We start from the raw sequence: 15561 nt of genomic DNA, 5'->3' as shown, positions 1-15561 counted from the left end.
AAATCTCCATCATCCCACAAAAACCTCAGGTTCAGCTCATTCCCTTTCCCCCACATTCTCTTTGTGTTCTGCCGGCCTCATCTCTATTGGAAGTGGGCCAATTCCTTGAAATTCGAGTTGTCAGAAGTCAACTCATTGAATGACTGATCCTCCAAGTTTACTGACTGAGATTATTGGACATGAGCGGGTATGTTCTGAACGTTTCTTACCCCATTCCCAATTCCCAATCTCCCTCTAGTTTCTTCCCCGGTATACTTCATTCTCCACTTTTTCACCAGAGCACTCTTTCTTTTTTTTTAAAAAAGCACAGGTATGATTCTTTTTCTTTTTTTCCTCCTAAAGAATAAATTACAAGCTCCTTAGTATAGCAAAACAGGCACCGTACAGTCTGACCCAAGCCTTCTTTTCTGGCCCTACCTTCAGCCTTTGGAAACACACAGAATAAACCATATATTCCCCATTTCAGCACCTTAGCATATGCTGCTCTTCCACTCGGGATGACAGTTGCCCAAATCATCATCCCCTTCCCCTCTCCCATCCCAAGGTCTCAAACTAACCCTGGTGAACTCCTAATCATCCCTCAATTCCCAGGCCAAATGTCTCTTTTCTAAGCAGCGCTCCCTCCCAGTAGTCATCTTTGATACTGTAACTCTTTTCACACTTCTCCCACTGTTACAGTCATTTGTTACTGTGTTAGTCTCACTCTACTAGTCCACAAGCTTTTTTTTTTAATTCCGGTTTTACTGAGCTATAATTGGCATGGCATATTGTATTAGCTTAAGTTGTACAACATGATGATTTGATACGTGTGTATGTTGCAAAACCATCACTACAATAAGTTTAGTTAACATCTATCACCTCACATGATTACAAAATTTTTATTCTTGTGATGAGAACTTTTAAGATCTACTCTCTTAGCAACTTTCAAATATACAATACAGTGTTGTGTATTGTATTAGAGTCACTGTGCGGTGCATTACGCCCCCGGGACTTACTTATTTCATAACTGGAAGTTTGTACCCTCTGACCCCCTCACCCATTTCACCCTCCCCACCTCCTGCCCCTGGCAACCACAGATCTCTTCTCTGTTTCTTTTCCACGTAGGTTCCACATACAAGTGAGACACTTAAAGTGAAGCAACTACACTATATTGACCTTGAGTTCCAAGCCCTCACATAGTGCCTGACAATTATTAAGTGCTCAGTAAATGCTGATTTGGAAATTTTATCTAAGTCTCAGTTTACTGCTCTGAAAACTTGGGAATGTTAGTATCTGCCCAGATCCGAGATCAGTGAAGGGAAGATTTGAGAAAATACTTTAAAAAATTCAATTTCTGGGCAAAGGTAAAGTACACCTTTGAAGGGTAGCAGAGTATGCCACTGCCCAAATTTGCTATGTTGGCATAAAAATTGTTTTTAGCTGAAACAATTGAGAATTGGGTAAAGAAATGCTCTCTGCCTTCCCCCTATTTGCCTAAAAGCAAGACATAAATTTGTAAGGGGGTCCCCCTCTCTGTACCAGAAAGAGAAGAACATTCTTATCACCAGCGACTGGGAGTTGACGCAACAAACCTAACTGACATGCCCTTATCTGCCATTGGTTTCCCCCATATATTTACCTCCCCACAATTTGCTGTCCTAGAAACTCAAAGTCCTTTCCCTCTGTCTTGTCACTTCTCTAAAAATTTATTGCTCTTTTTTGAAGATGCTATAGAGGCCGAAGTTCTAACCACCCTTCTGAGTCACTCATCGCCAAGTGCTCTTATGTGCACACACGATGCATGTGTTCATAAACTTCTGTTTGATTTTCTCTCGTTAATCTGTCTTTCACAAGTCTAATTTACAGGGCCCAGCTGGAGACCCGAGGACGGTAGAAGAAAAAATAACTTCTTTCCCTCCACTATACTATGTAAAGATGCAGATTCAAATTGTGTGCGGGTATCAGGGAGGAAAAGAGCTCCAAGTGAGGATCCTGTGCTGGTTGTTCTTTCAGCCATAAGCATCTGGATGTGACCACAGATGCAAGAACAACTGACACAGTTTTCACAATGTTGACTTTGCTTGTTGATCGTGTTCTTGTTTTCTCTCTTTTCTCTTTTTATAACATTATTTTATTAGTTTTGATGCAGGGTGTTCGCTTTTACTTTGTGGGCTAGCAGGAATAGTGTTATGTCTCTAACAGAGGTGAGTAGAGGAAAAGAGAAAGCGAATTAGCTCAGTGAGACTTGTTAATGAGAGAACGAATGAATAATTTGGCTTAGATACAATATTTAACAGACCCACCTTACAGAACCTCACAGTTTATATCCACTCGAAATGGTTCATCAGATAGAATAATATTTTGAATAGAAACCCAATTTATATACCTCTAAGAGAAATTACAGTCACAACGTTTAGTAAGAGATGTCAAATACCATCTGTAAGTGAACAGCATATAGGTTTTCAAATTCAGGTTAGCAGGGAGAACTCAAATAAACCAGATGCGAAATAGTTAGGGACTAGTGAATATACCAGCTGCACGGGATTTTCTATGCGTTTACAATCATCTTATTTATACCAGGATAATAGTGATAGGAGACGGTGTGTGCTGGGATAAAAAAGGCCCGTGTTATATGGTACCTTATAGGAGCACTCGATGTGATCTGTCATCCTGCAAAGACACCCCCTAGACCTGACTGGAGAGAAAGGAGGATGAAGCACTTGAATGTAGATAAGGGGATTGAAAACACTCTGACAGTAAAGGACCTGCTCCTGTCAGGTTCAGTCTTTTATTTCTCTTGGCAAAATATAATGGCAGAAGGTACCACTGTAATAGGAACCAGTTAGAGCCAGAAATGTGGAACATGCCAACAGCGAGTTTAATTTTCTAAGTCCCTAGTATCTGATAGAGATGTTGGGTTTTTACTCATGTTTCATGTTCACTGTCAGTGATTTTCACCTTGAATGTATTATGCCTTCACAACTCTGGCCTGAAAATGTAATGCATTGCCTTTCAAACTCTAGCTCAAAGCTACAGTCACACAAATTGATTTGTGTTTGGTGTATCGACTGTTAAAAAAAAAAAAAATCAGCATACAGCCGGCAGGGAGGCAGGGGAGGCAGGGTAGAAAATTCAGCCAATCCACGACCTTGTGACGCTTCAGGTGCGTGCCCTCAAACAGAGTCACTCTGGTCTTCCCGGGATAATTAGCCCTCTGGCATTAAAGGAAGCCTTTGATATCTGATATGATCCTTTCTTCTTCAGTGACATCTTGGGACTTTTAAAATTCTGTTTATTCTCTGCCATTAGTAGTGAGGAATGACAAGAGGAGGAGACAGCGAAGCGGAGGGGGAAGGGGGAGGCCGGTCTCTGTATGCTGTTTGTCTAGCTTCTTTTAGACGGGGCCAGGTTGTTCTCACATCTCTGCGCAGCCCTCGGGTCTGGTGGCCTGGCTTGCTTCCTGCCCTCACCACAGCAGACGGTGTCTCAGCAGCTCATGGCCTTCACTCGATATGGTCCCTGGAAAGTCTTTCCCTGGAGCATCAAGCCAGCCAGCTGGGGGGATTCTCTTTGCACAGGGGGAATGACTAAGTTCGATAAAACGTATAACTGAGGGCGCCAGCTTGAGGGTAGCGCTAGAATTCAGTGGTTCTGGCTTTGGCTTCCTCGTCACTCAAGCTCGCCATGGAGATCTGAGCTCAGCAGAGGGCCCTGAGCCAGATTCCCAGTGGCTGGCCTCCCCTCCCATCGTTGGGAAGAGCTTGTTTCCTCTGGAAGCTAGGAGATGGTGGGGCAACATCAGAAAGTGTGGCGTGCGGGTCTGCTTGATGACAGCGCAGGTAAGTGACACAAGAGTGTCATCAGTGTACAACTGGCCCAAGAGGCCTCTGTGGGTGTCCCACCTGCTCTCACCCACTGCAGCCCGGAAGAGGAGCCTATGAGCTGCTCAGGCAGCATCTCAACTCACAGACAAATACAATGGACATGCTGAGAGGGTCACGATGTTCTCAGATTGAGAAAAAGTGAGAGGAGAAATATATCCAGACATGGGAGCGCTCTTAGGGCCTCATCAGGTGACGCCACTGCTATGGGATTGAGGGGACACAGAAAATCCAGGGATGCTGTTTTCTCCCTGCTTTGTGGGAAAGGCAGAAAGACAGACATGACGATGCTGTAGGCTGTGCTGTGCTTACCGGGATCCCTAGGGCTTTAAGAATGTTCATCTTGCACATGGGACAGGTGCGATGGTCTAGGAGCCAGGGGTCAACACAGGACTTGTGGAAAAGATGCCTGCAATGAGAACCATACATCTTAGCGCGGCGGTAACTGCGGAGAGCACCTAGTCCACTCCAGCCCAGAGACTTGTTCAAGGTCACGCACTGCTCGGTGGCAGAGACAAGACTCGGACCTCCATCTCCGAACACCTGGGCCAGTAATGCTTCCTGTTACACCCTGCGGTGATACAGTCAACATCTGTCTGGCTCCCAGGAGGGTCCTCTATGATTTGCAGCTGAGTCTTCCAAGTTTGAGAAAATGCAGAGAATGTAGAAACAGAGAAATTTCTCTCTTTTTAGACAGGAAGAATCTTGAATGGAAAGAAGGCAAGTGGGGAAATTTGCACAGACCTTGCAGAATAACCTGAGAGTTGCCACTTGTAAATCAATCCAAAATTTCTTTTCCTACAGTCAGAAGCAAACTGCAAAATAAAGCCTCATTTCTGTAGATGTTCGGGGTCTCACACAAAAGGGCAGAAGAGCTCCGGCAAGCATTTCACAGCACAAGTGATGTTTTAAGTTGCTGTGGCTGGTGGCTCTCACATCAGAAGCCGGAGGGACAGGTACCGTAAGCTTTACTGTTTGTACAGCTGATGCGCTCGACTCCATCGCCAGCCTCACGCGCCAGCCCTCCGGAGCCTTCCTCTGAGTGACAGGATAAGGGGGGCATTTAGTAGGTGCGGGGGTGGGGAGTCCTGACTAAACTTCCTCTCAACGTGGCTCACAAGAGCCCACTCAGAGATCTCAGGGGCTGCTCGAATCAGAAGCTTGTCTTCTCACGCACACGACTCCAGACCACGGGCAGAAGCAGTCAGAATTTCCTGCCTGGGGCAAGAAGAGAGAGAACCATCTGTCAAGTATGAGGGCATCCTTAGGACACGCCATCCATGCTGCACTATTCCCGGAACGCTTGCACGCTCTTCCCTGACTCTCATTTTTATTGTGCTAACAGTTCTACCAGCTGTCTTTGCATTAGAAGGCTTGAGGCTCCGATGCGTACAAAGGACCCCTCAAATCAGAGAAGGGCTCAAGAAGTGTCACTTCTGAAACTGACATGGAGAAGAACCCATGTCCCAAGGATAGCATTAGCTGTGTACAGGACACGATCGCATTGGGGATTAGGAGACGCAGAGGAGCAACCTGGATGTGTCGTGTGTTTCCAGGTCATTATTTCCAATGCCTTACAGATTGACCGCTTACAAGTAAATATATCACATCCATTCGTTCCCTTAGCCTTGCATCCACGCGACAAGGAATGCCTGCCGAGAACTGTGCTCCTCACTGGGAATCAGCACGATAGGGATCTGGCTCCTTCTCTTTGGGAGTATAATCGGAGAGGCAGACACTAATAAAACAGAAATAAACTGCTTCACGACAACAGCGCTAAGGACACATTAGCAGAACATGGAGTTGGTAGGGGGCTTGTGACTGGGAGATGCATCCTAGTTTGGGTACATAGAGAAAGTTTCCCTGACGAGGTGCCGAAGCTCAGACCCCGGAGGGCTACACAGACATTGTCCACAGAAGGGGAGGAGAGGAAGAAGAGTCTTCTAGGCAGAATGACTGGCTTGTACAAAAGCCCTGACCTGGGCACAGGAAGAAGGTCAGTCCCAGTGCAGCAGCAGGAGGGAGGGGCTGATGCGGGGTCAAGTGTCCCCCTGCACCCCTACCCCCAAGCAATAATCGACCTCCCTGTGTTCAGGCTCTACGTTCAGAAAACAGGTGCCTAATCTACATTTTCTCACTCACTGGTGTTCCTTCTGGGGAAAAGTCAGTCAGACATTCAGGTCCCTTTGACCATTCCTGGGAGGCAGGCTCTGTTGTGTTTCCCGCACATGTACTGGAAGTCAGAAAGACAGCAGGGCCAATCATTAGCTGTTTTAGCCTAAATAAGTCACTTAGCATTCCCACGTCTCCTCTGCCTCATGTGTAAGATGAAGATACATCTATTCCTGCGGAGGAGGCTGTCCTGAGTCTCCCACACACAGAAGCTGGTACCTACTCTTATCCCCTGAGTGACTTCTTTGTCTGCACTGGTCATTCTTACATCTCCTCTGTGATGGTTAGTTTCATGTGGCAACTGGGCTAGACTATAGTACCAGTTCTTCAATCAAACACCAATTTAGGGTAGTCTGCAGATGTGATTCATATCTACAGTCTGTTGACTTTAAATAAAAGAGATTATTCTAAATCATCTGGGTGGGCCTGACCCAATCAGTTGAAGAGCCTTAACAGCAAAACTGGTTTCCCTGAGGAAGAAAAAACTCCGCCTCAAGATGGCAGCATCAGCCCCTGCTCAGCGTTTCCAGCCTGTAGACCTGCCCTACAGATTTCAGGCTTGCCAGCCCCTATCATCACATAAGCTAATTCCTTAAGAATATATGGTGGGATACAATGGCTGTCTGGAGAACTCTGACTGGTACACCCTCCAACGAGAATATAAGCTCTATGAGAGCAAAATCTTCATTTACTTAATTCATTGTTAGATCCCCAGCAACTAGACTAGATCTTGGCACACAGAGGACGCTCCAGAAATATTTGCTACATGAATGGATATTTCTCAAAAGGCCTGGCACTCCTCACTGCCTGCACATGGCTATCAAGTCCCACGAACTCATTCTTCCTAAATCTCTTCTAACTTCATTGCCTATTTTCTTTTTGCCACGCTGCTCCCTCATTCGTGATCTCATTAACTCTTTTTCTGTATTGTTGTACTAACGTCTAAACTGCCCTCCATGCCACCAATCTTTCCCTGTTCTTTTCATCCCACTCATCCTTGCCAGATTTATCTTCCCCCAGAAAAGTGCTAGTTACGTCACCCCCTTGTTCCATTCTGTTCTTCACGAGGAGCTGGGCACCAAGATGAATAAGACAAGGTCCTTTCCTTCAAGGCAGAATCACAGTGCTTCAGTGGTTCCCTGGGAACTACAACAGAAAAGGCCATTGAAGAGCCACCCTTCTGGATCCATCGTTTTCTGGCTGTGGGATCTTAGGCAAGGATTAACTCTCCAAGACTTCATCCCTCATCTGTGAAATTTTGTCTTATAGGTATGGAGTTTGCCAGTGATTGAGTCTGTGTGTGTGTGTGTGTATGAGAGAGAGGGAATAAATACTGTCCATGAAGCTGAAACTATAAGTCCTGATCATCCTTAATTGTAAGCTATCATTCATCTTATTAATACCACTATTATATCTTGTTTGTAGATATTAGGTTATCATTCTGATTTCTACTCTAAACTTTCTAATGCTGAAAGCAAGTAACTGTAAATTAAAAACAAAAATCAAAGGGAGAACTAAGGACAACAAACACAGTGCTAAAATGATACACAGGGTGATCATGTTGGCTATTAAATAACATTCAATTATTCCTAATACCATATTTCTTGTGTTGACCAAATAGGAAGACTACTTCCTTATAATTGGGATTGCAAACAATTTTTTCCCTCCCATATGGAAAGAAAAATAAAAGTCACTAGACTAAATAAATAAAGGAAGAGGGAAAGAATCTGGAGCTTAGTGAAATGCACCAACAGTTCAACAAACATCTCTAGGGCAATGTCTATCTCACTCATTCTATTTGTATGATTCGCAGCAGGGCACGGTCCCTTCCCATGTTTTAACAAAGGCTGCATGAGAAACTACATACAGAGGAACAATGGGATGTGACAGTCTATCTCCTAACGATCCTGACAAGCTGGAAATACAACCGAGGGTTGACCAAAACTCTTCTCCTTTCTTATTCACCAAAGGGAAGCATACCTTTTTTTTTTTTTTTTTATGCGGTGCGCGGGCTTCTCACTGCTGTGGCCTCTCCCATTGCAGAGCACAGGCTCCAGACGCACAGGCTCAGTGGCCATGGCTCACGGGCCCAGCCGCTCCGCGGCATGTGGGATCTTCCCAGACCGGGGCATGAACCCCTGTCCCCTGCATCGGCAGGCGGACTCTCAACCACTGTGCCACCAGGGAAGCCCGGGAAGCATACTTTTTACAAAGAGTTCTTCAAACCCCTGACAAAAGATGATGCCAACAACTGCATCATAATGCTGAGATGATTATGAATAATATAATAATTTCCCATTTGAGGGGCAGGAATGACAAACCCCTGTTAAACTTGTTTCCACATCTTTTGATTCTTATTTATTTATTTTTAAATTAAATTTTTTTTTATTGAAGTATAGTTGATTTACAACATTGTGTTAGTTTCAGGTGTACAGCAAAGTGAATCATTTATACATATACATATATCCATTCTTTTTTTAGACTCTTTTTCCCACATAGGTCATCACAGAGTATTGAGTAGAGTTCCCTGTGCTATACAGTAGGTCCTTATTAGTTATCTATTTTATACACAGTAGTGTGTATATATCAATCCCACTCTCCCAATTTATCCCTTTCCTCCTTCCCCCCGGTAAACATAAGTTTGTTTTCTACATCTGTGACTCTACTTCTGTTTTGTAAATAAGTTCATTGGTACCTATTTTTTAGATTCCACATATAAGCAAATCATTCTTGCTTTCTACTGTCCTTTCACCTATATGTGTGACTCCCCCCTCAATTAAATGACAGGTTTTCCCCACTGGGAGGCAGAAGGGGACTGTTCTGGCCTTTCTATCTCACTTACTTTTGCAGGCTTTCTTAGACCCTGCTACCCTCCCACGGAGATTAGGATCCTGGGGCTTTCCTTTTGGCACCAGTGCAAGTTGTTTCATTCCCCTCGATGAAATAGTGCTCAGAGAACATGAGTCACTCAGGGACCAAAGAATCCCATTCTCCTAGGCAACATGTTTAGATAAGATCTATCCAGTGCTTCTATGGGGAGTCAAAATGTTTCTTCAGAGCTTCTGAATCTTATTTGCAAAGTTGTCAATGATCTAAGAGTCAGTGTTTAATTAATAAACAAACAATAACTACTGGGTATCAAATGCCTGCTATGTACCAAGCACGTTACATACATTATTCATTCACGACAGCCCTATGAGGTAGAAATTATTATTCCCATTTTATGGAGGAGGAAGCTGAAGCTGGTTAAAGTAAATTAAATTATCCAAAGAGCTAGTAAGCTGCAGAGCTGGGACTCAAACCCAGTCCTACTGTCAGTGCTTGTACCCAAATCTACACTCCACGCCCTTCCTTCCCACACTGAACTGTCGTGAGCAAGACAGGGGGAGTCGTGGTAACTTTGTTTGTTTATTTATTTATTTATTTATTTATGGCTGCATTGGGTCTTCGTTGTGGCTCACGGGCTCTAGAGCGCAGGCTCAGTAGTTGTGGCGCATGGGCTTAGTTGCTCCGCGGCATGTGGGATCTTCCTGGACCAGGGCTCGAACCCGTGTCCCCTGCATTGGCAGGCGGACTCTCAATCACTGCGCCACCAGGGAAGCACCCCCATGTATTTTTGTGCTCCAGCTTCGAGGGGGCGGTACCTTAGTTACAGAGGTTGGGAATTGAGCAAAACCAGAGGAAAAGTCACCTGCCTTAAGTGTATTCATTTGGCTACAGAAGGAAAAGCTGTCAAATACTGGCCTCATCAGGCCTACCCTTAGCCATCAGTCTGCTTGCTTTATTTGGGAAGACGGTAACACTGGCCTCGAAATGCTTTGTCCTCCCCCACTCTCCACTGCCCAATAAATCTGGTAAATGTTAGTTGGCAGCTCCATTACCTTTGCACAAATTTTCAAATCTCTATCATGAAGTCTCACAGAAAGAAATACCCACTTTTCTTCAAGGCTCTTCCCAACCTGGTCTGGTTTCTCTTTCCTGCTTTAGCTTTTTATTTTTTTTTCTTTTTTTTGAGGTACGCGGGCCTCTCACTGTTGTGGCCTCTCCCGTTGCGGAGCACAGGCAGGCTCAGCACATGGGCTCAGCAGCCATGGCTCACGGGCCCAGCCGCTCCGCGGCATGTGGGATCTTCCCCGACCGGGGCACGAACCTGCGTCCCCTGCGTCGGCAGGCGGACTCTCAACCACGGCGCCACCAGGGAAGCCCCCTGTCTTAGCTTTCTAAAATACAAATATGATATCACTCCCCACATGTGAAATGCTTCAGCTGCTTCCCACTGCCTACAACACAAAGTCACAGCACACAAAGAAGGCTCACCCAATCTGGTCCTTGTCACATCTTCTGCTCCACCCCCATGTTTACTTCACATTCTCACCATAACTCTGGAGTGTCCTTCTCAGTTAAAAAAATTTTTTTTTGGTGTGGCAAATCTTGCTCATAATTCAAGTCACAGCTCAGATGTCCCTTCTCTTCCCTGAACATCCCACCTCTTTTCTCCAAACTGCCAAGGAGAGTCTGTTTCTTTTCTTTTTCTTCCTATTTTGTTTTCTCACATATGTTGCAGCAGCTGAGTATGTGCTCTGCTTTCAGGGTCTGAAGACCCCTCCTTAGTTCTGTGATCTTTGGCAAGTAATCTAAGTTACCTGTGGCTTAGTTTTCCCTTCTATGTTTTATGACAATGTCCTTCAACTGACAACCCTCTGAAGTAATAGTCTGTGATAATCCAACAGAGGGTTTTTATCACAGGTAAAGGACAAAGGACACAAAGAGAACAAATGGAGCCCAAAGTTAGTAGAAGGAGAGAAATAACAAGATTAGAGCAGAAATAAATGAAATAGATGCTAAAAAGACAACAGAGAAGATGAATGAAACTAAGAGCTGGTTCTTTGAAAAGATAAACTAAATTTACAAGTCCTTAGCTAGACTCACAAAGAAAAAAAAGAGAGAGGACCCAAATAAATGAAATCAGAAATGCAAGAGGAGATGTTATCATTGATAACCACAAAAGTACAAATGACCATAAGAGACTATTACAAACAATTATATGCCAACAAGTTGGACAACCTAGAAGAAATGGATAAATTTCTAGAAACATACAATCTACCAAGACTAAGTCATGATGAAATGGAAAATCTGAACAGACCAATTACTAGTAAGGAGATTGAATCAGTAATCAAAAACCTTCAACAAGTAAAAGTTCAGGACCAGATACGTTCACTGGTGCATTCTACCAAACATTCAAAGAAGAATTAATACCAATTCTTCTCAAATTCTTCCAAAAGATAAAAGCGGAGGGAACTCTTCCAAACTCATTTTATAAGTCCGGCATTACCCTGATACCCAAACTAGACAAGGACCTCACAAGAAAAGAAAATACCGGCCAGTATCCCTGAAAAACATAGGTGCAAAAATCCTCAACAAAATGTTAGCAAAGTGAATTCAACAATACATTATAGAGATCACACATCATGATCAAGTGGGATTTATTCCAGGGATGCAAGTATGTCTCAACATCCACAATTACACCATATTAACACAATGAAGGATAAAAGTCAAATAATCATGTCAATAGATGCAGAAAAAGCATTTGACAAAATTCAACATTTATGATAAAAACTCTCAACAAAGCAGGTATGGGGGTAAAGTATCTCAACATAATGAAGGCCAGATATGACGAACTCATAGCTAATATCATATTCAATGCTGAAAAGCTGAAAGGACGTCCACTTTAGCCACTTTTATTCAACATAGTATTGGAAGTACTAACCAGAGCACTTAGACAAGAAAAAGAAATAAAAGGCCTCCAAATTGGAAAGGAAGAAGTAAAACTGTCACTATTTGCAGATGACATATTATATATAGAAAACCCTAAAGACTCCTTCAAAAAACTGTTAGAATACATGAATTCAGTAAAGTTGCAGTTTACAAAATCAATACTGAAAAATCTGTTGCATTTCTATACATGAATAACAAACTATTAGAGAAATTAAGAAAACAATCCCATTTACAACTGCATTAAAAAGAATAAAATATCTAGGAATAAATTTAACCAAGGAGGTGAAAGACTGCATATTGAAAACTATAAAACATTACTGAAAGAAACTGAAGAAGGCACAAATACATGGAGAGATAGTCCATGCTCATGGATTGGAAGAATCAGTATTGTTCAAATGTCCATACTACCCAGAGCAATTTACAGATTCAATGCAATTCCTATCAAAACTCCAATGGCATTTTTCAAAGAAATGGAACAAATAATCCTAAAATTTGTATGAAACCACCAACCCTCCCCTCCCAAATAGCCAAAGAAACCTTGAGAAAGAAGAACAAGGCTGGAGGCATCACATGCCCTGATTTCAAATGATATTACAAAGCTATAGTAATTAGAACAGTATGGATAAAGAAATTGTGGTATATATACACAATGAAATATTATTCAGCCATAAAAAAGGATGAAATCTTGCCATTTGTGACAACATGAATGGATCTTGAGGACATTACGTTAAGTGGATAAGTCAGACAGGGAAAGACAAATACCGTATGATCTCTCTTATATGTGAAATCTAAAAACGAAGAAACAAACATACATGAGCTCATAGATACAGAGAACAGATTGGTGGTTGCCAGAGGTGTGGGATGAGGAGTGGGAGAAATGGGTGAAGGGGGTACAAAGGTAAAAAGAAAAAGAAAGAAAAGAAAAAAAGAAAGAAAGGAACAAAGGTTTGTTACTGCTTAGCTAATGTCATTCTAATGAATTGATAACCATTGATTGTTGATCTTAAGTCCAGACAACTTAAAAATTATTTTGTCTGTTCTAATACATTTTCAATAATAGACAATTATACTGTTGGTAAAAAATATTTCTTGCTAATTTTTTTGCCCAAACTCATTTCAAGACTTCGGATAAATGTGTCAAAACACTTGTAAAAATATTTACTAACTAAAATCAGAAAAATGGAAATTACAGAACATCACTCTTGTTCATAATTGGCATTTATTTTTAAATTCGATAATTGCTCATGTTGGCAATGGTGTAAACAGTCTCATATACTTTTGGTGGGAATGTAAATTGATCTGGTTAGGCAATATGGCAGAGTGGAATCAATTTTGAAATGCATAACTCTTTTGATCCAGTTAAAGAAAAAGATTTCACTTTAGATTTACGTTTTCAAAGTGAGAATAAATTTAGGTTGTTAAGGGAAAAAAATGACAAAAAAAATTACCTGGCAAATAAGAAGCTAAAGTGTCATTATGTAATTAACAGTAATTTAGCTCCTGTTCCTTGCAAGTGAGTTTTCTATGGTAGAGGTTACTCTGGAAGCACTTTCCTTAACTTTTATGGACTCTAAATTATGAAAGAATTCTGCTTTCTTCTGGGGGCCTAATGAGGACATTATGGGGTTGGTGAGCCCATGCTCTGCCCAGACTGTCTGGTAGACATCACACTGGGCCATTCCTTCCACGCAAATCTCATTTCGAGAATATCGATTTATGGATCTGGGCACAGGCATTACTCGGTTAGAATGACCAAAATGGCATTGGTGATGACACTTACAGAATGTCAATGGAGCCCAGACAGTGTCACGAATATTGCTTAGGAGAAATGTACTTCATTCCTACCCAGAGGAAGGAAATCTAAAGTGCTCTCATTGATTTTCTTAAGTAGGATTTCACTCCACCCTTGCTTCTAAAATCAGGTCAATTCAATGAGAACGTTGAAAAACACATGGACCTGAGCCAGACTTTCCCTCATTCTTTGTGATCATGAACTTCTCACCATCAAGTTACTTCCTTCCATGGTGTCTCATCTTCCTATGTCTCCTATACAGAAAGCCCTTGCAGGGATGGCCGTGCAGTGGTCATGCAGCGTTGGGAGGTCAGTTAAGCAGACACCAGCCTCTCCCTACCAGAAACTCTGCCCAACCAGCCCAGTGCCCCTCTGTAGGGCTGACTCTGCTACTGGGTTTGGTCTGAAATGTTTGGACCAATTTTGAGAAGCTGCATTTACCCCCGATGCTCCCTATTTAGGTTATGTAAACATCATTTTTTTAAAAAGGAGAAAGAGGAAAAGGAAAGGGAAAAAAAGAGCTGTCACACAGAACCAGTTGTAACCATATCATGGCTGTTGTTATAAATACAATTGCTTTGTTTTGGCAAGCTAATCTGCTTCGCTAGCAGTTTTACCTGACGAAGGGGAAAATAAAATAATGCAATAAAGTAAATGATGGCTCACTTCAGTAGCACAAACACCGCCCTTCTGTGAAAAAGGCTGGTCTGCTTTCAGGCCCAGGATGACAAGATTGGAATCACTGTGGAGAAAGCAAATCCCTTAAAGCTGGGCTAGAGTTGATCTGGATTCCCTGGGGTTCTTAGATGTTGGCTTAGAGTGAGATAGGCGTTTCTGAGGCAGACTTTTAGCCAAAACTAGAGCCCCAGAGAGTTGAGTGTACGGCAGAGCACCCTCACGGGGCAGGGGAAGGGTGGGGCTAAGGTGTCAATAGCCTAGCAGTGGTACCAGGACCTTGGAAAGAGTACTGGTCTAGAAGTCAGAGACCTCTCTGTGCTTTGGACCCTATGACCCTATGAGTTAAGGTTTTCTTTTAGTTAAATAAAGAGGTGTTAATGGTCCCTGCCCTAACTCTATTATAAGCTACCGTGAGATGCAAATTAGACAGTATATGTAAAAGAGCTTTGTAAACAGTAGAATGCTTTTCAAAGTATTATGATAAATGGCCAGTTATTTCAGCCATTTGTCCATAGTATTGGGTTTAAGTAGCATTAAAGAAAAACCAACAAAACTTAAAGAACTAAGAAGCTGCATCAGATCCTCTTGCTATGGAACTCAGTTTCTTTTTTAGCAACTGGAAGAAATGGATCCTTTCGGAATGCAAGTTCTGAGGGAACTGCAGAATTGTCTTCTTACAGAGTGTCTCATTCCTTTGGGTTCTGGCAGAGGGAAGCTCTGTGCTTAAAACTTGACCCTGGTCTAATTATATTGTTTGGCCGGGGTAGCAGAGCTGGTTGGCATGTGTCCCAAGTGTCTAGTTGATGAATATAAATGGGGATCAGGACATCTGAAGTCAGAATGCCACATTTAACAAGGTTATTAGAGTTCAAGACATCTTTCTGAAGGCGGCATTTGCTCTGTTGAAAATATAACAGAAAATAACACATCAGACATTTATCAATGCTGCCACATCTCCTTTCATGTTTCCTTCCTTTAATCCCCTAGATGGAGTGATAGCTAATTTTTGGCAGTTCATACACAAAACTCCAAAGTAATCAAAGAAAAATGATTAGAATGAACCATCAACAAACTCTGAACTTAAATTTTATATAATTTTGACTAATGTACAAAGTGAACTTTTTTCTTTAAGTCCACAATGTAGTTTCTTTGGTACTGTAAAATTTTCTTTCATTACTTTAAACGCATATACTGTATCTTAAGATAGCTGGATGATTTCTAAGTAGGTATACATTTATGTACACACTACCCAGATGAAGGTATACATTGTTTCCATCACCCCAG

The 15561-nt window shown here is 42.4% G+C and overlaps 1 protein-coding gene across 3 annotated transcripts in view; it reads right to left on the bottom strand.

Moving 5' to 3' along the window:
* RNF150 (ring finger protein 150) overlaps positions 1-15561 on the bottom strand; it is a 288285-nt gene that overhangs the window by 96924 nt on the left and 175800 nt on the right. For all 3 annotated transcript variants that reach the window (XR_009564065.2, XM_060299737.2, XM_060299738.2), the window contains exon 5: positions 4173-4269. Coding sequence is in view for 2 of the 3 variants with exons in the window: in XM_060299737.2 (XP_060155720.1) it covers positions 4173-4269 (97 nt within the window). In the remaining variant the exon portion in view is untranslated. The remainder of the gene's footprint in view (positions 1-4172; positions 4270-15561) is intronic.

Source organism: Globicephala melas, chromosome 5, assembly GCF_963455315.2.
Source record: "Globicephala melas chromosome 5, mGloMel1.2, whole genome shotgun sequence".
NCBI lineage: Eukaryota > Metazoa > Chordata > Mammalia > Artiodactyla > Delphinidae > Globicephala > Globicephala melas.
This window is presented reverse-complemented; position numbering and strand designations above follow the sequence as displayed.